The 23,555-nt window shown below is 43.8% G+C and overlaps 2 protein-coding genes across 14 annotated transcripts in view; one reads left to right on the top strand and one right to left on the bottom strand.

Moving 5' to 3' along the window:
* The window catches only part of nbeab (neurobeachin b), a 202,183-nt gene that overhangs the window by 111,577 nt on the left and 67,051 nt on the right, over nt 1-23,555 (top strand). For 11 of the 13 annotated variants that reach the window (XR_009789828.1, XM_061782795.1, XM_061782798.1 and 8 more), the window contains 2 exons: nt 7,566-7,718; nt 16,162-16,298. Coding sequence is in view for 12 of the 13 variants with exons in the window: in XM_061782795.1 (XP_061638779.1) it covers nt 7,566-7,718; nt 16,162-16,298 (290 nt within the window). In the remaining variant the exon portion in view is untranslated. Of the gene's footprint in view, nt 1-728; nt 847-1,822; nt 1,936-2,249; nt 2,309-7,565; nt 7,719-16,161; nt 16,299-23,555 lie in introns of those variants that run through there. The other 2 variants (XM_061782806.1, XM_061782805.1) reach the window with 2 other exon arrangements.
* On the bottom strand, nt 16,535-18,377 carry mab21l1 (mab-21-like 1). Its single transcript, XM_061782817.1, has one exon. The coding sequence runs from the start codon at nt 18,206-18,208 to the stop codon at nt 17,129-17,131; it is 1,080 nt and encodes a 359-aa protein (XP_061638801.1). The 5' UTR covers nt 18,209-18,377; the 3' UTR covers nt 16,535-17,128.

The raw sequence follows: 23,555 nt of genomic DNA, 5'->3' as shown, positions 1-23,555 counted from the left end.
TATTAGTTACCGTTACACTTGAATGCATTATTTGTTACTTAAAAAGAAAATAAAAAAATATTGATCTCGGTCGTTTCCTAAAAAGAAAACATTTTGACTGTGAAAACGGTCATTTTTGGCATAGCGTTACACCCAAAGCATTTTATCTCGTAATCCCCCTCACGTCAATTCCGAGAGTCCAGTCTGGTTCAGACTCCCTTGACCACAAAGTTGGAGACTAACGCTGCGCTCGTGAGGAGCGTTGGACGAGTTCAGGAAGTCATCCGGTGGCTTTGGGCTCCAAACGTGAACACATGGCAGCTGCAGGTGGTCCGTACAAGCAATCATCGTGCCGTCTGCTCTTCATTTTGTGTGTGTGTGTGTGTGTGTGTGTGTGTGTGGGGGGGAGTTCAATCTGAGTCACTGACTAATTTGGTGGGCTCTCTATGATGTGTTGACGTCTGTCAGGCAAAGAAAGCTCTTGTGTCATCCGCCAAGGACAATTTCGCCTGCCAGTAAATTCACATGATTGCCGACTAAGCAACTATTAAAAACAGAGCTTTGACCTCCACCAAGACTTAAACATTTGTCACCTGCATAACAATCTGCCTTCAATCTAGGATCCTAATCGTTAAAAGGAGGTAAGGTTTCGTCCAGATTGAAATTTTACAGCTCTTTCCACCATGGTGTCACATGTTCTTCCAGGTGGAAAAAAGCTCAAGCAATCTCCGATGGCACCGCTAGTCGGCCCTCTGTAGAACATTTTAGCGGGCTGCAGCTGGCACGGGCAACCAGAACAAAGCGGCGCGTTTGAGGCCCCCGAGAGTCGTTATTAAAGCGCTCCAATCTGGGACTAATGGAGAAACGGTAGGTTGTCCAAAAAGAATGCAGACTTTTCTGGTTTGACAGCGGGGTATGACAAGGCGCTCTTCATCCGCCATCTTTTGCCATTTAAAGACGGGCAGACGTGCGGCGGCGGCGGCGGCGGCGCTCGCAGCATGTGTCACTCTTCCCCCGCTCGCGTGAAGGAATGAAAGTGATCTGGACAGATTGTTTTTCTTTTTGTTTCCCCTCACAAAGCGCACCCGAGTGAGTGAGTGGCCTGTGTCTGTTTTGACGCAGTCTCACCATCGCCTTTGTTGTCTGCCGAACATTAAGCGCTCACCACCTCGCTGTATTTATTTGTTGTGTGCACTCAAAGGAGTTATTTCGAGGTAGTGGATAGCTTTGTGCCGTCTTGAAAGCTGCCAGTGAGCACTTTGTTCGACGGGCATATCAGAGTGCGACCGTTTTTAGGGGATCATTTGGAGCTTTGTGTGGAATGACACAACGAGAATTTAGTAGGAAATTTCACAAAACAGTCAAATGCAAGCATGTTGCCCTGCGATTGGCTGGTGACTAGTGCAGGGTGTACCCCTAATCTCGTCCAAGTCAGCTCGCACTAGTTCCAGCTCACCTTCAACCCTAATGAGGACAAGCACTACAGAAAATGGATGGACCCCTTTAAATAGATGAAATGCATTGTCACGGGATATACATACTGTACATGTATAAAGTGTTGAATTTTCAGGTATGTGGAAGCAATTCATTTCTTGACATAATAATAACAAATAATTCCAAGGAGGCACCTGTGTTGGAAAATGCCTTTTTAGCATCACTGCGCTAGCGTAACCTTTGTCATCACTTTTTGCCACTGCGTGCGCACGCGTGTGGCTGTGATTTGGTGGACACGCCGTCTCATTGTCTATTAGCCACATTGGCAGCTTAGCCAGCACATTTTGTGTCGCCGCCGCTCCGCCTGAAATGAGCTGCCCCGTCGCACCCGACGGCCCGCTGTTGGGAGTATATTGTCGGCTGATTGGAAGCGGGCAAGCATGAAATGGAAGTCACGTTAATATTGATCCAAGTGTTTAACGGGGTGTTTTACCTCCGGGTGTCCTTGCCGTCTGTAATCAGGTGAGAAGCTTCTTCTTCTCCTCTCTTGGCGCTGATTGCTAGGGACGGACATATTGTTCTCTCCGGCACGGTCCTCGCCAAAGTGATACTAAGTTGGTCCAACTGCCCAATTCCAACATATCATGGGAAATTTACTTTTTTTTAAAAAAATATTATGTATACAAATAGCTCTCTACGATGACTGGCTAACCATCCAGTGTGAAATTACACTATCAATAAAATATTTTGTATGTTGCCCATGAGTGAATCGTCTCCGCCCATCGAATCTGGGTCATTGTGTTTGTTTGACTGTTTTTCCTGTGTTCAATAAACAGCTGGAAAGTGCATCAGCGATTGTGGCTGTCCATTCACACATGCGAGGGCAGTACAGTAAGTAAGTATACTGTAAAAAGCCATCCAAAATGTTTGCTGTGAATTGCAGGTTCCCGGGATATGGCAGGCATTTCCACGACAGACAGATCTAAATCTGCGATATAGCAGGGGAACACTGTATGTTGTTTTGTAATCGTAATGGGAATTGTATTATTTAGCATAATTACTTATTATGAGTCACGTTCCAGCCCTGGAAATCGCAAGGACACATATATACGAGCATGTGAGTGTTATGCCACCCTTAGGTTTGATTGATTTGTTTTGATCACGCGAACGTGGGATTGTTATGCCACCCTTTGCGAGTGATTATTTTTACGACGCGAGTGTAGGATTGTTATGCCGCCCATAACTTTGAGTGATTGTTTTGCGGATATGCACGTGGGATTGTTATGCCACCCTTTGCGAGGGATTGTTTTGATGATGCGAGCGTAGGATTGTTATGCAGCCCATAACATTGAGAGTGATTGTTTTGATGATGCAAGCGTGGGATTGTTATGCCACCCTTAACTTTGAGAGTGATTGTTTTAATGATGCGAGCGTGAGATTGTTATGCCACCCATACATTTGAGAATGATAGCTTTGATGACACGAGCGTGGGATTGGTATGCCACCGATAACGTTGAGGGACTGTTCTGACGACGCAAGTGTTAGATTGTATCCCTAAATTTGCCAGACCTAGCCTTGACATGCCATGCAGAGCCAACAACAGGTGCGCAATTGTTATGGTGTGATTCCGATCTGATGATATCCAATTTAATGCATTTTTCATTTCCAAATTGTGCCACAAATATAGAATTTAGAATTCTCTTGAAATCCAGTCTTTGTCCTTTTACGTGTAGATTTGAACATGTGATGACAATCCGCTTATTCGTGATTTGGCATTCGCAAATTTGCAGTTTTTTTGGGGCCAGCCTGTCCTGTTATTTGCTGAAAAAGTCACTTATGTTTTTGTGCTGAGGCCAAAGCCATGTCTAATATAAAAATATTGTTTTGGTGGCATCTTGGTGCCAAGCTACTATGTCTAACTGAGGACCTGAGCTTCATTTACTCAGCCTTTACTCGGCCTTTTCTAAAATGGTGTTCTCGGCATCTCATAGCACCTATAGTCAATTACAAACATTTGACCGTTCTGATTACTCACGGCTTTTTGCCATTTGCGGCAGGGCTCGAATAACGGGGGTTCACTACACTCGCATGAGCTCAGTTGGGATTGATGGTCATGCGTGAGCAATATCAGCCACTCGTGTTTAACTTCGGATGAGGACTGTTTGTAACCTCTGGCAGACACGGCGCAGCGCATCCCGGGATATTAAATTAAGATATCCACGAGAGGAAGCGCTGTGTAAACTCCCCCCTAAATCAACATTATGATGTTTACTGTCGCGGTCCCAGAACTGCTCAAAACCGATGCGTTTGCATCACAGGAAGTGCGAGCTTGTTATTTTTAATCCCTTGGCTGGGTTCAAAACAGATATTGGGAAGACATGAGGTGGTATCGCACAGTCTCAGGAGCCTTTGCGGAACGCTCATACGTTCGCTCTCTGTGGAATGTATGGGTGCGTGGGAGGGCAGGGATGGAAACCGAAGCAATGTATTTGATATTTAAGTCAGTCTATGTAGCGCACATTCCATGAAATGTCAAAATGGTTGCGCAAATCAGTGGAGTTACTTACAGAGATCTGACAGCATGAGACATAAAACAGAATAATTCCTGTGCAAGCTCCAAAAACTTAAAGCGCCTTTTGAGTTCCCTTTGAGGTCACCGTGGATGGTGTGTGTGTGTGTGTGTGGTGTGTGTGTGTATACAGTAACTGTGTGTAACGTTCCCCAACATCTCGCTTACATGCCCGGCAGCACAGGAAATGAAAGAATATAAACTTGAGAGAACGATATTTTTAAAGCCTTTTAAGTCTGATCTGTTCCATACTTAGGAGTGAGAGACCCCCGAACACTGTGTTGTTGAAATCACTGGCCTCTGTGGGAGCTGAAATATCAATGCTATTGTCCGCATTGAAAATGAGCTATTCTCTCCCCTCTCAAACGCTGTGGGCGAGTCCGCTGAATGCGCCGAAACCACACGCCGCTCAACTGTCACTGACTACGACGACCTGGAAAAATGGATGTGCCTTCGTCTCGCATCTTTCTTATGCCTACACGTACAGGTTTTAGCTGGAAAAATATAAAAACACTTGAAGCCTCTGGTGGCTGAAACATATCCCACTGGCTCATCGTTGGGTTTGTCACGCCGCCACAACGAGGCACTCTAAAGCAGCCACGCCAGCCTGAAGTCCCGGTCTGCACGCCGGTTGTAATTCCGGAAAGTTTTTCCCCGTCCTCACTCTTCGGCCTTTCTCTGGGTGACGTTTGTACACTCATTGCCGACAACGAGGCTCTCTGAAGTGGCCTCACTGGGACTATTTGGAGGGAAGATGCATTTATGGGGTGCAGGCGTAGCTAGCCAGCTAATTGCATGTCGCAATTGCGCCGGTTAACCACTGATGCGAACGAAGTTTCTCAAGTTGTTGCATTGTGTGTTAGTGGGGAGCCTGAGCACTCCCCCCCCCCCCAAAAAAAAACATCAGGAAAACTGAAATGGTGAAACATTGTTTAATGCTATAAGTCTAAAATACGATATAGTTCTCGGTCTTTGCACATTTTCAGCAATTATCTTCAAACATGCAAATTCTATAACTGCATCCAGCACATAAAAGGGCATTCTGGAATGTCCGAAAATTTGGTTTCAGCCGCAAGTCGTGGACCTTGAAAACAGAATAATGACCCTAAACACAAAGCTAACCAAAACATCCAAGAGTGGCTTTGCTTCCTTCCTGCATATGTGCGTCGAACAGTGAAGTCCCATTGTGTTGGTTTCATGTGCCACATACACGGTCCGGCTGTTTTACGAATTCTGATTACATCGTAACGGAAACCCGTCGAAAACCAAGGACTCCCTATAACTAATGCTAATGCTAGAATGTTTACTTCTCCTCCCTAATGTCATTAATTTCTCAAAATGACTGAACCTTTAACTTTGACAACCGCTTGCTGCAGCAATTAATTCCTTTCCCTTCTTTGAACCGCCCGCTCATTTTTCCGTGAGAAATTGAAAATTGCATGGCGCTGGAAGCTGCCGTGCACAGCGGCGGACGCGTGTGATTTTTGCAGGCTTGTAGGAATTAGCCGGGTTTATTTAGTCTAGTCAGGCCTCCTGCTCAAGTGTGCCAATCCAAACATCAGCACGTCTGCTCATCAGCTTTTCAGCGTGATACTTTGCAGAATTTCACGTTCCTCCTTGATCTCCAGCTGATGGCAGGCGCTGGCATCTAACTGTGATGCCAAAAGTGCATCTTTTCTGATGAGAGCGCTCCAGATATAAGGCAGAGCAGGAAGCTGGCTTTTTGTGTGTGTTTTCTTGTCTTTTGTTCGATGTGACCTGTGCATGTAAGAAGTGGGCTGAAAGCTGGGGGTTACACATACTGACAATCTGGACAGATTGGAGCATTTTCGCTCCCTTGCGATCAAATTTAGCGAAGGCCCGATTCTCGGATGTCTTTGAAAGACTACCCTGATTGATTTCCCTGTGGTGTGAGGTACAGGCACACCGATAATTCGGACAAATCTGAGCATTTTGTTCTCCCTTGTGCAATCAAAGTCAGCAGAGGCCCAATTTGCGGTGGTCTCTGAAGATTATCCTGGTCGAGTTTCCTTTGGTGTGGTGTTCTCACATACTGATAATCGAGCCAAATTTGAGCATTTTCCCCTCCTTTGCGATCAAAGTCATTAAAGGCCAGATTCTCGGATGTTTCGGAAAAGATTATCTTTGTGGTGTGGAGTACACACATCCCAATAATCGGGTCAGATTTTTGCATTTTCCCCTTTCCGATTAAAGTTGGCGAAGGCCTGATTATGGAACATTTCCGAAAGATTATCCTTATGGATTTTCCTGTGCTGTAGGATGTGTTAAGAGTAATTTTATTTCTCCACCATCTCCTCGGAAAACGTAAATGTTAAACCTGTTCAATATTGATCCAATATTGGCCGTGTGCGAGGCCAAGATTCAGTTGGGCAAAGCCGTGGAACGATAGCCAATAAGGAAGCTCGCTGAACCTGGCACTGTTGCCGGACACAAAAAGAGGAGAAACCGGTTGTGTTGAATGTTTCTATAATGTGTCATTCTCCTCGATTAAAAATGACAAAGGGAAGCGTTTCCAACAGCAATGTTGCTGCCGTCCGTCCGTCCAAGCTAAGAGTCAGTGCACACAACACAGCACATATTTTTGGTTTTCACTTGGTCAGCAGCCACCCGCACGTATCCCGGTGCATATTGTTGACAAACATTATGAAAGGGTCTACAAGACCAGAAAGATGTTTTGTTTTCCCTCTTCATGTGTAGGGTCTCCCTCATTAAAAATCAGTTACAATGTAAAAAAAAAAAAAATTGCGCTTTATTTCCTGTCTTGGACAAATTCAAAGACGGAGCAGTCTGCCATTCACGGGGGATGGGATGTTTTGAGCCGATAAGTGCGTTGCAAAAAATAAACCGCTCCTTTTGTTTTCTCCGGATATGTGAAGACGCAGTCTCCGTTGAGCTGCAGGCAGATGCGTCATGAAGTCCCGGCGCAACCTAATTGCGCTGTCTGTTCACTCTCTCCTCTTGTCACGTCTCCAAAAGCGCCGAGCCAAGTCGCTAATCGAAGGCGAGCCGTTGGTCTTTCAAGAACGTAAACGTTGTGTTTCATTGTTGACCTTGTCGGGGAATAAAAGCAAATGTACCTGTGATGTTCAGTCGGGAAATCCGCGCCCGCCTTTGTATATGCTATGGCGCGTCGCGTCATCCTGCTTTTTACATCTAAAATGCGAAGAAACTCTTCGTGTAGTTTATGTTCTCCATGAACAGCGCAGAGTGTCGTTTTGTATGCGTTGTCTGGGCTCCTCGCACATGACGCAAACGCGGTTTCACACTCGCAATGCTTTAAGTAAATGTTAGCGGCAAATTCTCACGAGAGTTTCGCAGTACCAAATGGCACAAAAACAACAATGAATAACATTTGAACTATTTGAATGTTACTCAGCCAATTGAAAATGATAAATGAATAAACAAACCACGAATATTATTGACACGCTGTGCATATATATTTCTAACTCCTATACGTTTACTGTCCCTAAGTGAGCTGAGCCACTGTTGCCAAAATGAGCTGAAAGGTTAACACTGTGAACGGCCCTTTATTTATGATGAACATGTCTTTTTTTTTTTACAGTCACAGACGAGGACGAGCTGGTCAAGTTGAAGACTTTGCTCTTCCCCGGCCAAAGTGTTCCGAGCCAGAGCCCCGAAACGGAGCTGATCCTAGAGGGAGACGACGACGACTCCGTCGGCCTGCTGCAGGAAAAGGAAGTGGACAACCTGGGCGGTAAGTTGACATTGTAATCTGACCCCTCTCGTTTATTGTATTTTTGTTGTTTTTATTTACGTTAGCTTTCCAAAATAAATGGTATGGGTGTGATGGTTTATTGGAGAATTTACTGCTAGCGGGTTGCAGTCATTCCGTTTTAAATGTTGACAACTGTGTTCCTGTTAACACAAAAGAAAAGCTGATTTATGTTTCGCATTTCTTTTTTTCCCCCCTGACTGTACCCAATGTGAACCGAATCTCGACCTTAAAACCAAGATACACACCCAAACGTGATTTATGGCATACTGTGGCACCTCTAATAACCATCGGTCAGTCCACACTCTCCTTTTGAAACCTAATCCCCAACACATCCTCTCATAGTCTGCGGCAACCCACCGAGCATCCCGTACTATGTGCATTTTCACTGTAAGTCCGCCGTGGGCGGCTTTACGAGGCACCGCCGCAGCTTTACAAGGGGACGAGTTAGCCAGAGTTTAGCTTTAAGTGGCCATCCAAAACGTCGCACTGTGAAGTCGACGGAGAAGCCAAGCAGCACTTAAAACCTCATGTGAGAGTTTAGTGGCTTCTCGCGGCGACTCCCGAGTGAGACGAGCGTGAGCAACATCGCCTCCATCCGTCAACATTTTTTCGTTTTCTTTTTGATGTTGACGAGAGAAAACAACACATTTCTTAGCCGAGTAGCTCTGCCTCAATTCAAAGCCTTCATTGTGCTTGCCAATGAGAGAATGCATTTCATCTCCATCCTTTGTAATTACACTTTGAGATGCTTTCAAGTCAACACAAAAGTATTGTAACGCACTTTTAATTCATTTTGACGGCCAGCTAGGCCCTATCCCCCCATTTTCCAGTACCACACGGTGGAACCTCAGTTTTCCTGATTAATCTCTTTTAAAAGTTGAACTAAAACCGAACTGTACGAAAACTGAAGCAATATTTCCCATTGGAAATCATGTAAATCCCATTAATCCGTTTCGGGCACCCCAAAATATTTGAAAAAAAAAAAAACTGCATTTCATAGAGGCTAACTACAGTTGTACATAAAGAAAACAGTGTGAAATAAATACAACTGACTCATGACTGTTTTTCATACACATTTACTGTGACTATGACTTTTGACTCGTTAAAAGTTCACAAATGCACATTCCGACTTTCATACAACTTGGGTTACTACCGTCTGAACGGAACTCTGTTGAAAACCAGGGACTCTCTGTACTACAAATATTTAGAAATGGTATATATTTTGAAGTGGACATATTATGGAAAATGTCAGGTGTTTGGAGTATGAAAACAAACAACCGAGTAAATCTGCCTATTTCCCAAAATGTGTCTGTATGCAAGCCGTTTAAATGTTTTTTTTCGTTAAATGTGTGACATACAAGGATCTGCTCCACTAATAGGCAAGTGTAAATGGGCGGCTTGGTGATGAAGTGCTGCCTCCACGAGTGAAAATACGATTCATGTTTTTACTCTCGTGACAAGGTTGGCGTACTCTTTGCGGATCGTACTCACTTTTTTAAGACTTGGGCCTCAACTTGTCGCCAACCCCTAATCGGCATGGTAACAAAGGCCATCCTCGGCAGGGTGAGCAGTGGCTTATTTGCATGAGACAGGACAGCCCCCTCAAAACAGTCAGCAAGTCTCTAATAAGATGCACTAAACAGGGCTGGACATGTCACCGCCGTGAGGGTGACGTGTCTAGAAATGACCAAAATAAATGCACATGCTAACATTAGCGTACCCTGTTGCATTACCTCAGGCTCCGCAGTCTCCATGTTGCTGCAGCACTCCATTTCCTTGCCTCTCGGAGAGTATGTGTCCCCACACTTTGGATTGTCGCACGTCGAGAAGTAAATGTTGTTCCTGCCGTTTGTGGTGAGCAGCGCTATGCTGTGTTCAAGTGCGGCACGGAAAACAGAGCGCCAAGTGGAGCTCAACTTGATCGTCCTCCTTAAGAAGTTCGACGTCGACAAGAAACCATCAGTAGCTTTGGATAACTTCGCTTCCTTTGCTCCTTCTGACAAACTCATTCAATGTGGCACGTATTTTTTCAGTATTCTGATGCTATTAAAGAAAACTGACCGTCGGCAAAGTCAGCAATGTTTATTTTTACCACAGTGCGTATTGAGTACACCCTTTGAAAACTAACCTTATTATCCATTTTGAAGGGCTTTTGATGACAATTAGAATGATCTAAAATTTGCCCTTGCGACACGTTCATCGATGTGCAGTCATTTTTTTCAACATGAAATGAATTTGAGAGGGGAAAAAAAAAGAAACCCATTTTTGGATGTCACTTTCACGAATCTCTTTTGCAATTAACTCAGTCAGTGTCAGCCATTTTCAAAGCAGAGTTCTTCGTACAGCAAGTCGTTTTAGAGCATTTGGACTGATCTTTCAAAACCAACTGAATATTTTGTTCTGCGACAGTATAAGTACCAAACCTACCAAAACAAAGAGTAGGCTCTCTTCTTTCACCAGAACATTTTTGCATTTAGCTTTTTTCGTCGTCTTTAATAATCATCAGTAGAACAGGAGTTAGTTTGACTAAAAAACACCGGTTTCTGACCAAAAAGCGGAGAAAACTAGCTTATTGAGAAAAGAAACACGTCAGGCAGAACAGTGACTTTGACGCTTATCGTTGGATGCAAGAAAAACAAGACTAAGAAAACGGAAAAGAATTATTTGTTTACAGATCTACAACTCAGAAATTGTTGCATTGTTGTAATTGTTTATCTTAAAGTGTTATGACTTCTTCATTTTGATTTGGATTTGTGGTCAGCACTGACTTCCAGCTGCGGTTGTATTTAAAGTACTTTCTAAATAAATTTGAGTTGAGTACTTGACGAATAATCCGTCGGTGGCAGTAAACGGTTGGATTTCAGTTGACAAAATATAAAGGTCCATGGCAGCGAATGCGTTATAGAATGACCCATATTTGGGGGGGGGGGGCTCATTTGTAGTACAGCACGCCACCGAAAAATAGTCACTTGAAAAGATTCTGGGCTTTACTTCTTTATGTTGCGGACTGTATAATGTATATCAATGCAAGTAAAACATTTTACACCGAGTAGCACCATCATGACCAACAATAAAATACAGTAGTAGGCACAAGTGTTTATCAAAGACAGAAGTTTATATTCAGAAAAAGTATGTATCATATTTTTACAAGCCACTGTAATATCAGGCACAGATTGAACATTTAACACTGTGTTGAAATATAAATTTGAAAAAGTACTTGGATAAATATTTAAATATTTTGCACGTAAAATAAATTGTACCTAAATGTTGAAAAACGAACAGTTGTTAAAGATGAACTGTCAACTGAACAGTACTTGTGCATTGATTCTCTACAGCGTACCACATTGTGAGAATCACTTCTGTATGTGAAGAAAGGACTTCCTGACAAACTCCAAAATCTTTTCGAAAGTCTTCCTCAAAGAGTGCAAGCTGTTCTAACGCTACAATGTTCTTCCTGTATGCGTAACGGGCACACATCCCAATACTTTTGTCCACGTCATGTATTTTTCTTGTTTTTTATGTTAAGTGACACAAGATGCGGGAACGCGCCCAGTACGGCCACAAACAGAGTCGTCTGGGCAAAGCGGTCGCCAGAAAGTGGGCCAGCGCCGAGTGCCAGTACAATCTCATCGACGCTCTCCCACTGAGAGGGTGACCGAGAGGCCAGACTCTTTCCCGCGAAAAAAAAAAAAACATTGTCTCATAAACGAGAACTACTTAACCAAAATGACATTTGCATGCTGTAAGATTCTGTCGCTAAGCCCACAAGGCCAAAAGGAAGGACGACTGTAACAGCATATCCTAGCTTATTTCGTGGACATAGGTGCCCCTCGTGGCTTTTAATAGCGCTGGAATGACATCAGAGTGAATTCAACTTGAGACGTGACATCACTGCCTCCCTGTCGTTGATCCTCTCGCAAAAAAAAAAAAAAATAAATAAAATTCCAATATTTCCAAATGGTTGCATGTTTGGGCTGAGAAAGGTCACAGCACACGCAAGTTTTGGTCCTTCGTTGGGTTTGAACGTTTAAGCGATTGCGCTGTTGTGAAGCGCTAGCATCGAGGAATAGCTCTGTTAGTTGCGCACTGAAATGAAAATTCTTGGCCCGAAAACCGAAACACCAAAAGAAATGATCGCATTGCCAAATGGATAGACGCATGGTAAATAATTGAACAGCGTGTGCACCAGTATAATGCAGTCGTTTCACTCAACTACTGTAAATGTCTCAGTAATCTGCTGTATTATTAGTCGTCTTTCGCGGAGGATAAAGAATATATATATGCCCGTGCTTATTGTTGTATTGTCCGTCTATGTGTGTTGCTGCACCGTTTGTGTTCAAATAGCCGTTGTTTGAAGTCTCATAGATACGCTTCGTTAGCCCATCGATGGCATTTTGCATTGCGTGTTAGCATTAAGCTAGCGCAAGGCAAATTTGTGTGGTTGCTCTGAATCCACGTGTAATTCTCTTTGTTTTACGTTTAGTTGGACAGTCAGTCATTTACCATGTAAATTCAAAAATATTTTTCAAATATATATGTAACGCGAAAAATACAATTGGAGGGTGAAGCTCGTTTTCCCTCTATTTACTCCCAGATTAATGTATATGTATATAGCTATATGTATGTATAATTTGTTTTAGTGCACAATACCATTAGTACATTGTTAATGCTTGTCCATTAGCCTGCATACACGAATGCTACAATTAGCGTCTGAGACCTTGGCTGTTTCTGGAAGAAGTTAAGAATTACAGCGGGACCTTTTCGAGGAGGTTTTCAAATAAATGTTTCCCATAGAAACTCATTTGTTCCAAGCGCAAAACTTCCAACGCAGGTTTTCACCTTCCCTGTTACGCTGCGGGGCAAATTGACCCATTTAAAGTTCCGAGTCATTGGTTTGATTTCTACTATTTTCCGATGTCAAATCTAAATATATATAAAAATGAACCTTTTTAAAACATATATTTTTCAGTTAATGACGCTCGATCGATTGTAATACAAGGGAGCTCGAAGGAGGGCAGACATTTCTATTTATAAATGTATTCAAGTTTTTGGGGCAAATACTATAAAACTCATTGATTTATTTTTTTTGTGGGGAGGGGGAGGGGGGGTTGTACAAAACATGATGATGATGATAATTGATTTGATGAGCTAGATATTAGATATACATTAAAATACTTAGTTTTTAGCATGTTAGCATTTAGCATTTCCCTCTTAGGCTCATCACACACACACACGCACACACACGCACAAAAACACTAATGTTTTTAGGCATTAGACCCCTAAAGCGTTGGGCTTTCCCAGGGTCGACTGTCAGTTTCTCCCCCTCCCGCCTCGACATTATGTATACATTTATGATATATTTACGAGCTTTGTGTTTCCGTAGCTGGGCCGCTCGCTCGTGCGAGCATGAGGAGGCCTAATGAGAGATCTGGGACGTGACCCTTGTCGGCAGCGGCGCTCCTTCATGCCAGCCTTTAGGGTGTGAGGAGTTTGAGACAGCTGTGATTACTAGACCCCCCCCCCCCCCCCCACGCACCCACACAGCAAGTGCTGGCATCAGACATTGAGGAGACTCAGCAGCTCAACACGCTTGTTCTGCCTTAATGTGGAGGCTTGAGGTCAGCCCTGCTTCAACGCTATCATTTTTAATGCAGGCATGTGTACGGACGCCTAAGTGAATCACATCAGCGTTTACGGCGAAGAAAGAATAAAAGGCTTTCAGTGTTAGTACACATTTTGCACATAAAGCAAAATCCTAAAAGAAATAGGGTGTGTGTGTGTGTGTGTGTGTGTGTGTGTGTGTGTGTGTAAGCCATTTGAAACATAATGGTCGTTCGTGCTTAATATTTGCAAAGACAAATTTGATCCCTTCCTGTCGTTGTCTGGTCAAATTATTTTCATATACTCTACCAAATATGGTATCTTATTTGTGGTTTACTCCTTTTATAATTGTTTTTAAACGCTTGAAACTGACAACATAACAGGAGAAATATTAGTTTAGTTGCCACTAAGCCTAACATGGTTTTCATGACATTTAAAGAATTTTATTTAGCGAACATGGTTTTATACCCAATATGTTTAATCAGTGGGTATGTATTTTGATTTCATTTGAAAGAATTAGCAGAGCTTCCAAATCATTGTTGTTGCAATTAAACATTTAATGTGCAGCCTCTGGGACACTTCATTAGGTACACCTGCACACAAAAAATAAACAAGCTCACAGGGTTTTATTTTCTTTTATTTTATTTGACCTTTTTTTGTTTGTAGGTACAAAAGAACATGTCCGTCAGTCAATGTGACCTGCTCTCTACTTTTAGTTTTCAAGCTTCTACATTTACCTTGTAAGTCCAAAAATATCTATAACGTAAGTAAATAAGAAAAGATAAAGCTCATCCTAAAGTGGTTTTATTTTTCCAAATATTTGAAGTGTCCAGCGTGTGTGGTGTGTGTGTGTGTGTGCATATGCAAATTGGGTTACAGTCTGCTTCCTTTATTGAAATAATGCATTGTGGGTAATAGTCCCCTACGACACCCCCTTTCCACATAGAATGAGACGATTTTTTTTATGATGCTGATGATGATGCTGATGATGATTTCTTTATTTCTTTATTTTTACCCAAGCTCCATCCATGTAAAAGGAGCAAAACCACATGCAGGCTGCCGGGAATTCCTCCTAAATCCCGTGTCAGCGTGCCCTTAATTTCATTATTCCCATGTAAACATTGTAAAGCCATATCACCTAATTATGAAAGGATCTCCGAGGGGGATTAAAGTGTTGATAATCCTCTTCCTCCTCCTCCTCTTCTTCTTCTTCTTCTTCTTGCAATGTGGCTGCAATATCCATCCCACCCCCACCACCCTCCAACATGTATCTGCGCATGCGCGTGCGTGTTCGCGCGCCTCTTTCGGTCGCATTTATTGCACGAATGATAACAATACGATCCGGTCGCCGTCAATCGGATGACGTGGGACAGTTTGTGCTGCCGGTCCTCCGGGTCCCACGTCCACCCACCGGCTCTATAATTGGCCCCGGGGACGCAGATGAAGATGGATGGCGCCTTAAAGTGGCTCCTCTTCACTTGGAAGGGATCGATAAATATCCTGGTTTCTCCTTCTTTTCCATCCCGTTCGCGTGGCCCAGCAGGACGAAACAATAAACGTGTGACAATAGGAAGCAACATGCTGCCCGTTAACGTGAATTACCCATAACTGCCCCCACACACACACACATACACACACAATGTACGTCACTGCATCAGAGCTGAAGGTACCGGATTTTGCAATCTTGTGGGGTTTTTTTGGTGCTCGTTTGTATAATTCTTGCACATTTTGCACCACAACGCATATTTTGGGAGTTGAATTACGCAATCAGATCACAAGGCGTTGCTGTATAATTGTTGCTGAATTGTTGATTTAACGGCACAAATTGCGAAACACATGTCCTTTGTTTTTACATCATTAAACCAAAGCCTTCAAATTAAAACAACGAAATTGTGTGTCAAATGGGCGTTTGGAAAAAAAAACAACCATTTTTTTTTTACGTTTTGTTTCTTTAGGGATTTTTTTCCCCCCCCTCTAATAGGGTGATCTGGATATCACGTTATGCAAAACAAAACGCCATTCCTTTTTTTCCCCAGTTAATAACCCAAACTCAGTTATTTTAATACACTGCACTGTGTCGTGGCTATTTTTGTTAATTAATACTTTTTATTCTTTGGCTTTTCCCTGTACGTTTATTCATTTGTTTATTTTTTTAATCCCGAGTGCGACGACACGTATTGACGTAACCTTATGCAAATAAACGACATTTCTTGTTATAAACACACGTTCTGATGAAAAATCAAATACACTATATCTTGTCGTGGTTGATTTAAAAATATCCATATTTAATTTTATTGCATGTTTTTGGTTTCTGTCATTTTTGGGGGGGGGGGGGGGGGAATGTGGTGACTACAGTAACGTTCCGCAATAAACGATTATTGTAGATTTTGTTTTTAATTCGTAATCCAAATCTTGGAGGGGAAAAAAAAGGAATGACACTAACATGTTATGACGTTATTTTATTACACGTTTTGCTTTTAGTATGAATGTCTCTCATATGTTGACTCCACCTAAGATTATGCAAAAAGATTCGATTTATGAATGTATTTTTTTTGTTTGCTTTTACAGTAATAATCCAAACACTGAAAATTAAGTGAGTGACTTTTTGAAAATGAAGTCATTTTATGACGTTTTGTTTCTGCATTTTTCCGCCCTGAATGTGACGACTACACAGAAACTGCCATTGATTTTGTTTTTAAAACCCAATAACAACCCTCGCAAAAATCTAACACGTTATAGTCTCTCTCTTTTTTTTCTTTTTTTTTTAAGAATCATTTCAATTTTGATTTGTGTAATCTGTGGTGACCTTGTGCACGCGCAGGCCCGGTGGCGCTGAGCAGCCCGGCCCAGCTGGTCGCGCCCGGCCTGGTGGTCCGTGGGACCCTCTCCATCAGCACCAGCGAGATCTACTTCGAGGTGGACGAGGACGACCCCGCCTTTAAGAGGGTCAGCCCCAAGGTGAGTTTTACGTAAGGAGAAAAAACCCAAAAAAAAAACACGTCTGGGCGCCATAAATGAGATATTCGACAAGGCAATTTTGCGCAAATTCGTAATCCCGTTAGATTTTATTAAATGGCGTTTTGTATGCAGAATATATTTGAAATGACTCCTACAAATACGTGTCGTTTGTATCAGTATGTTGTTGTTGTTGTTTCCCCCCACTTTTAACAAAAGCATGACGACGAACAAATAAATATATGTAACAGTTGGTTTTATTCGCTCTTTAAATTAAGTGAATGACAATAAGAATTAAAAAAAGAACAACAGATCACAGATGTTATAATCCAGTGTAGTTCAAGTGCATTTCTTTTCCTCAATTTAACCGTCATATATATTTACTATATTTATATAGGTTGTCATTTAAAAAAAAAAAAAAAAAAAAGAATCGTTTTGTTTTAAGAAAAACAACAGGCAATAAAAAAAAAGGTTAGTTAAATAAAAAATTCAAGTAAATCGATGGAATGTGTCTTTAACAGATGCTTTACACTCAAATGTAAACTTTGCAACACAAACAAAGAAGAAAGAAAGGACATACTGTATATAAATTAATTAGCAGTTGTTGTTTTTTTTCTCTAGCAGACAAAGAAAAGAAAAGAAAAGAGAGGGGGAAAAAAGCCCACGAACATTCACCCTATCAACACATTTACAGTATCAAATGTACACGCGCGTTTCAAGTCTTGTCAAGGTTTGTTTTGTTTTGTTTTGTTGTTCTTGTTCGGAAAAGGGAGTCGCGTTCCTCCGAGTAGGCGCGCGAAAGACGGGCGGGTTTTGTTCGGGGCTCGGTTACCTCAGAGTTTCTCCAAGCTCTTGGGGTTGGTGAGGATCTCCCTGGCCAGGCGCCACGTCTGCTTGGCGGCGTTCTCCAGCGCCGAGTGCGGCTTGCCCTGGAAGAGGTCGAGGTTGGGCAGGAAGTAGTGCGGGCAGCGGCGGCACTGCAGGCAGGAGATGAGCTGCAATAGAATCCCGTTGAGGCGGTCGCCCAAGCAGTTCTCGTCCCAGTCGGACTCGCGCGGGTGCTTCTCGCACTCGTAGGACACCAGCGTCTTCATGTGGTAGTTGTTGAGCGGCTGGCCGGGCAGCTCCAGGTGGCGGTCGCGCAGCGCCTTGAGCACCGACAGGCACTTCTTGCGGCAGCCGCCCAGCAGCAGCCGGTTTTCGGCCTCGGCGAACTGCAGCACCCAGGCGTCGCTCTCGGCCGAGCTCTGCTTGCCGTTGAGCGAGTAGCACTCCTTGGAGAGCAGGTTGAAGCCCTCCGCCTTGACCTCGGCCACGCGGTTGGGCCCCGGCCACGGGATGTGCGGCAGCGGCCAGTGCGCGGCGCTGCGCGGCCAGATGCCGGTGCACTTGAAGGCGGGCGTGATCTGCACCACGTAGCGGTCGCGGATGCGCAGCTTGACCTCGCTGGTGTCCGCCACCATCTTGACCACGTCGCGGTAGCTGCACTTGTCCACCGCCTGCGCCACCAGCGTCTGGAAGCGCGAGCGGATCTTGCGCGCCGACAGGTAGCCCGAGGCGGTGATGAACTCCACCCACAGGGACATGCTCCTCTTGCGGCCGTCGCTCAGCTTGAGCACCGCGCAGCCGGGCAGCGAGCCGTCGTCCACGAAGTTGAAGACGCCCATCTGGTTGAGGTAGAGCACCACCTCGAACTCGCTGGGCGAGATGACCTCCAGGCCCTCGAAGCGGTTGTCCATCTCGCTCAGGGAGCTGATGAAGCGCGGCTCCTGCACCTCCACCTCCTTGAGCACGTCCGACACCACCTTGCACACCTCGCGGATGGTCTTGGACACGGCCGCCTTGCGCGACTGGCACTTCTCGTTGTAGTACTTGTTCAGGTGGTACACCAGCTTGGCCTGCGCCGCGATCATGTTGGGGCAGAGATCCGGGTTGTACACCGGAGTCTCGCAGTACGCCGACGGATCCAACGCGGCGGTTTGCACGGGAGCCAATTTTAGAGGAGAAAAGGCGACTCTTTACTCAGGAAACAAAAATCCCCCCCCCCCCCCAAAAAAAAATCAAATCAAATCAAATAACAAAATAAAACAAGAATCGAAAGCGACCCAACGCCACCCCCACCCCCACCCCCCAACACCACCACCACCACCACACACCAACCCCCACGCACCCCAAAAAAACAACAACAACAACGACAACAACAAAATTACAACTCCTCAGCTGTACGCGTCAACGTGACCAAAATCATCGGAATTATTAGCAACTAAAACAGCAACAAAAAACAAACAAAACAAAAAAAAAAGGTCCCCCCGCTGTCGTGCGCAAAGAAACCCCCCCCCCCCAAAAAAAGGAAAGTGTTGTGCGTGCTTTGCGCAGAGTGGAATGGGCTCTGCCGGCGCGCACCGCCGCGGCGTTTGCTGTCTTTTGACAGCACGCGCACACGCACACGTTTCATCCACACGCGCACACACTGGCTTGATCAGCAGGGAGGAGCCTGCAGCGGGCCGGCCAATGGCTGCGCCTTGCGTCACGCCCGCGTCGCCAAGCGAGCGCGTCCGCTGATGTTTATACACAGCAAGGGACAATATGAAGGCCGTATCGTAGTAGGAGCCGGACGAGGAAATAAACCCACGCACGTGGAAGGAAAGGGGGGAGAAAGAGGAAAAAAACAAAACAAATCTAAATCATTAGGATTTTGTATTTTTTGTTTTGTTTTGCAGTTTTATGATTGTTCCCCTTCTGGATTGCTTCCCCCCCCCCCCCACCACTGTGCTTTACCGAATTCCACAAACGACAGCTGCTTGTTGTAATCTCGGGGAATCATTTCAATACATTTATATATGCATTATTTTCAGAAGTTTTTTTCATTTTGTTTTTTTTAAACTGGACCGAATTGAACTCTTCATGAAAAAAGTAGGCCTCGGATTAGATTTGTGTTTGTTTTATTTTATTAGTAGAATCTACTTCTTTTTGTGTTATATCGGCGGATTTATATTGTGCAAAATTCAACTCATAAACATTTAGTTTCTTAGACGCTTCATTGTCTTAATGTTGGAGCAACCGTCTTGGTTTCAAAACAATCGATACATTTTACATGACATTATTTTACATTTTTCATTGATTATGAATAACGATTTGAAAACTGTTTCCCAACATTGTGTACGAATGTTTTCAATTGAATTGAAGAGGGAAACAATCTGTTTGAATTCGTTTTTTCCTTTGATTTCATCAACTTCATAGTAACTGTCTTTAGATGTATTTATTAGTACTTACATTATAAGCTTTATTTATTATATTTTAATTGACGTTATTATAAATAAATATATTTCTCATATATACATTATTCAGATACATTGTTATCTTATACATATACATTATATTTTAGTATATTGTATACATCTCTTTTTTTTGTTCCGAATGTCTGCTTTGCATCACTTCTTCGACAATCTACTCTGATAGGATAATATACGATGAGCATAACTTCAATACAACCCCAAAATTTGAATCGTGCATTGAAAACAATCAAAGCGTCAACGTTTATAATAATAATAATCGATCGATCGATCGATCGATACTTTATTCATCCACATGGGAAATTGCATCGCTGAGATATCGTAACCTCGCGCGCCCCCTAGTGGCCGTGAGCAGCACAGGAGCCCGGAAGTATGCCGGCGATCTGATTGGACACTCCGCGGATGAAGATCATCCGGCCGTGCAGTGACGTCATCGCGTGTTTAAAAAAAAAAATCTCCGGTGAAGTGGGATATTTCGGAAACCGGTAAAATATTTGGGGCGAGACAAGTCGTTTTGTTCTTCCTGTGGAGAAACGGCAAAGCTATTCAGTGGGATTAATAACGAGCCCAGCAAAAGAGAGAAGACGAACTATCACGTGTATTTTGGCCGCAGAGTTTCTTGGCATTCACGCAATGATTCCATGCAACGTTCTTACATTTGACTGTCAAACGGACTCCCTTTATTGACATATTTTCCGTGCTCCCTCCCGCTGTGGCCAAGCTCGCGGCGTTTATTAGAAGCAGACCGTGTCCGACATTCCCGGCGAACGCGGGGATACGGTAACCTCCGAAAACGCTCGCTCGTCGGGGCTCGGCTGCGGCGCGACCTTCTCGGCCCCGTCGCCGTCCGCGTGCGCGCTAGGAGCGCGGGGATTTTGCCCAGATTATCGCCTCGTTAATCTGAAGCATGTGCTCGGAAGCGCGTCACCGGGAGCGGGGCCCTCCTCTGCGGTCGTCTTGGACGGCGCAATGCGATCCTCCGACATTGCCGGCATTGTTGCTCGGTTGCTCGGAAGAGGGCCCTCGACTCTGATCTATGGGCCTGTGATTCCAGCTCAGACCCCGTTTTTGACCCCGTGCGTTATTGTGTAAATCAAAATGGCTTCCCCCCCCCCCCCCCCCACACACAATTTTGACCAGAGCACGTGAGCCTGTTTTCAAGGCCTCTTTTGTCGCCACAGCACGGACAGGACACGTCTTTGCTTCTTGTCCTCCATTTTTCTTTGGCGTTTTCCTCTTTATGAAGATCGATTGTCCGGTGAACTCGGCAGGGTACGCCGGGGGTCAGTCGTACTTGACTGGAAATTCCCGCTTTGACCGCGACGCCCGTGCTTATAGGGTGGCCTGAGGTGACGTGGATGCATCTATGCGTGTGTCCAAGTGTTGAAAATATCATTATGCATCTGCAAATCCTCTAATACAAGGTCATGTTTGGTAAAGTGCAAAAAAAAAATAGGCTGGCTAGCGACTGCCGGAATCTTTATAAAATTCTACCTTGATGTGAATTTCACTTAGCAACTTGATCTTGAGTGGAGCCACTAAAAAGTCTTAAAAGCCCATGCCTGAACACATGCAGGAGGTCAGCCATTTTGCTTTGAAGGGACCATTTTACGGGCAATTTGGAAGTTTGGTGACTCGGCATAAAAATGACTAAAATTGAAAAATACAGCCCCCAAAGCCACTTTCACGTATCAACTGGGAATTTGGTGGCTGTGTCTATCTTGAGTAGCCCCACAAAAAAAGTCTACACAAAGTCTGCCATTTCGGTTTGAAGGCACCATCTTAGTGGTAATTTGGCAAATTTCAATGACCCCGCTGTATAAGATACTAAATGTTTAAACTTAAGCCCCTTTAGCCAGTTCCACTGAGCAACTTGAAATTTGGCAGACATGAGTGGATCCACTAAAAAGTCTTGAGAACCCATGCCTGAAAACGTACAGGCGGTCAGCCATTTTGGTTTGAAGGGATCATTTTACGGGCAATTGGGAAGTTTGATGATTTGCCACAAAAAATAAAATAAAACAATGGAGACCCTGAAGCCAGTTTCACATCTCAACTGAGAATTTGGTAGGTGTGTCTATCTTTAGGAGACCCACCAAAAAGCCTAAAGAAGCCATGCCCGAAGACACACACAAAGTCAGGCCCTTAGGTTTGAGGGCACTATGTTAGTGGCAATTTGGCAAAGTTTGACGACCCCAGCATAAAATACAGTACATTTAAAAAAAATGAAGCCCCGTTAGCCAGTCTCACTGAACAACTTGAAATGTGGTAGGCATGTCTAACTTCAGTAGAGCCACCAAAAAGTCTGATGAAGCCATTCTTGAAAACATACACAGGACAGGGTGAATTTCCTCGGTCGGGTTTTTGTCAAAGTACAAGCCATGCCCGAAAATCGTCCAAAATGGCTGCTTCAAAAACAAAATGCTCGACTTCCTGTCCAATTTCAGGCAAGGGCCCTTGAGACTTTTCATGTCTTCTTATGATAGACATGCCCGCCCAGTTTCAGGGTTTTGGGTGAAACTGGTGATATTGATGAATTTTTATCCAACTCCCCTTTTTGAAATGATAGCTAATAGCATGTTTTGCCTCGAATGCTTTTTCCACTCAAAAACTATATCCTAAATCTTAGTAAATATACAATATAAAATGAATTCTCTCGATTGTCTGTTTTCAGCCAGTCTATAAGCCCAATTGTGACTGGCATGTTATTATTTGAATAATCCAATTATGCGGCAACAAATATCCATTAAAGTTGTCTTTTTCTATGCTGTAACATTAAGCGAGCAGCACACATCAAGCCAAAGTCCCTTTAGCATGTAGCTCTCCCGAGCTCATGCGCAATTTAGATTAGGAGGATTTAATAAAATGGCACATTTCTGTATAAATCAGATTAAAAGTGTCAGAGATGTGACGTTCTTCCCACTCTGAGAAATAATATAGTTTAATCTCGCGGGATAGCTGCTGGCTTGTGTTTACAATATTGAATGTCACATGATGAGATTGTCATTGCGATTTAAAAAAAAAAAAATAATAATAATAATTTTTGTGCGCGTTATTCTTGTTATTATTTTTACTCCCCGGCAATATGGCGCCTCTGTCGGAAGGTGGCTAATTTTGCCGGGCCCCCTTCTGGCTCGTGTCCGTTCATTTGTTTTCTCCACCGCTGGGCGTCTTCCGCGCGTCGCCTGGAGGCTCGCAACCTTCCCGGATCAAGCGCACACCGGGACGCACAGCAAACTTTTAGTAACGTACGTGCATTTTTTTTGTGTGTGTGCGTGTGTGTCGCGAGAGCCAAAAGGTGGCCAAAGTTTAAATTAAGAAACGTAATTGATTGTCTCAGCTTCATTTGGCCCTTCACCCCCTTCCCCTCTGCAATATGCTACGCTTGTCAGCCTTTGTGATAAATGACATGCATGCATTTGCATGAATTTAGCCGCCGTGTGGCTCGCACATGTATGTTTGCCAAATTAAGACTTTGGAAAATGTAGAATTCTCCTTTTTTAAAAATGAACGTCTCATCATTCGGTTGCACCTTCCCCCATCACTAGCCTACGATTTAGCATTTAGATAACGGTTGTGTTTCTTCAGGGTCTAACTTCTTTTTTCCTCCACCTTTTCGCACTAAATTGCTTTGTTAGTTTATCATTCTTAGGCCAAATAAATCATCATTTTGAGGGTTTTGCCATTTTCACGGACTCATCACATTTGTGGGCATCAACACCATCCAGGCAGAAATAGCATTTGGTCAAGTGCAAAACTAACAATGGTGGCGTCCCACAAGCTAATTTCTACAAAACAAAACAAAAAATGAGTCCCCAAAACCACTTTTGCCGAACAACTTGAAAATTGGTAGACAAGTCTATCTTGAGTAGACCCACAAAAAAGTCTCAACAAGCCATGCTCAAAAACATACAGTAAGTCAGCCATTTTGGTTTGAAGTGACCATTTCATGGGCAATTTGGCCAGG

The sequence above is a fragment of the Phyllopteryx taeniolatus genome, chromosome 8, assembly GCF_024500385.1.
Source record: "Phyllopteryx taeniolatus isolate TA_2022b chromosome 8, UOR_Ptae_1.2, whole genome shotgun sequence".
Lineage (NCBI taxonomy): Eukaryota > Metazoa > Chordata > Actinopteri > Syngnathiformes > Syngnathidae > Phyllopteryx > Phyllopteryx taeniolatus.
The sequence above is the reverse complement of the archived record's forward strand: the minus strand, read 5'-3'. Positions and strand labels throughout refer to the sequence as shown.

What these genes read in the sequence shown, in the direction of transcription:
- mab21l1 (XM_061782817.1), bottom strand. Translation starts at nt 18,208, where the DNA reads ATGATCGCGGCGCAGGCCAAGCTGGTGTACCACCTGAACAAGTACTAC.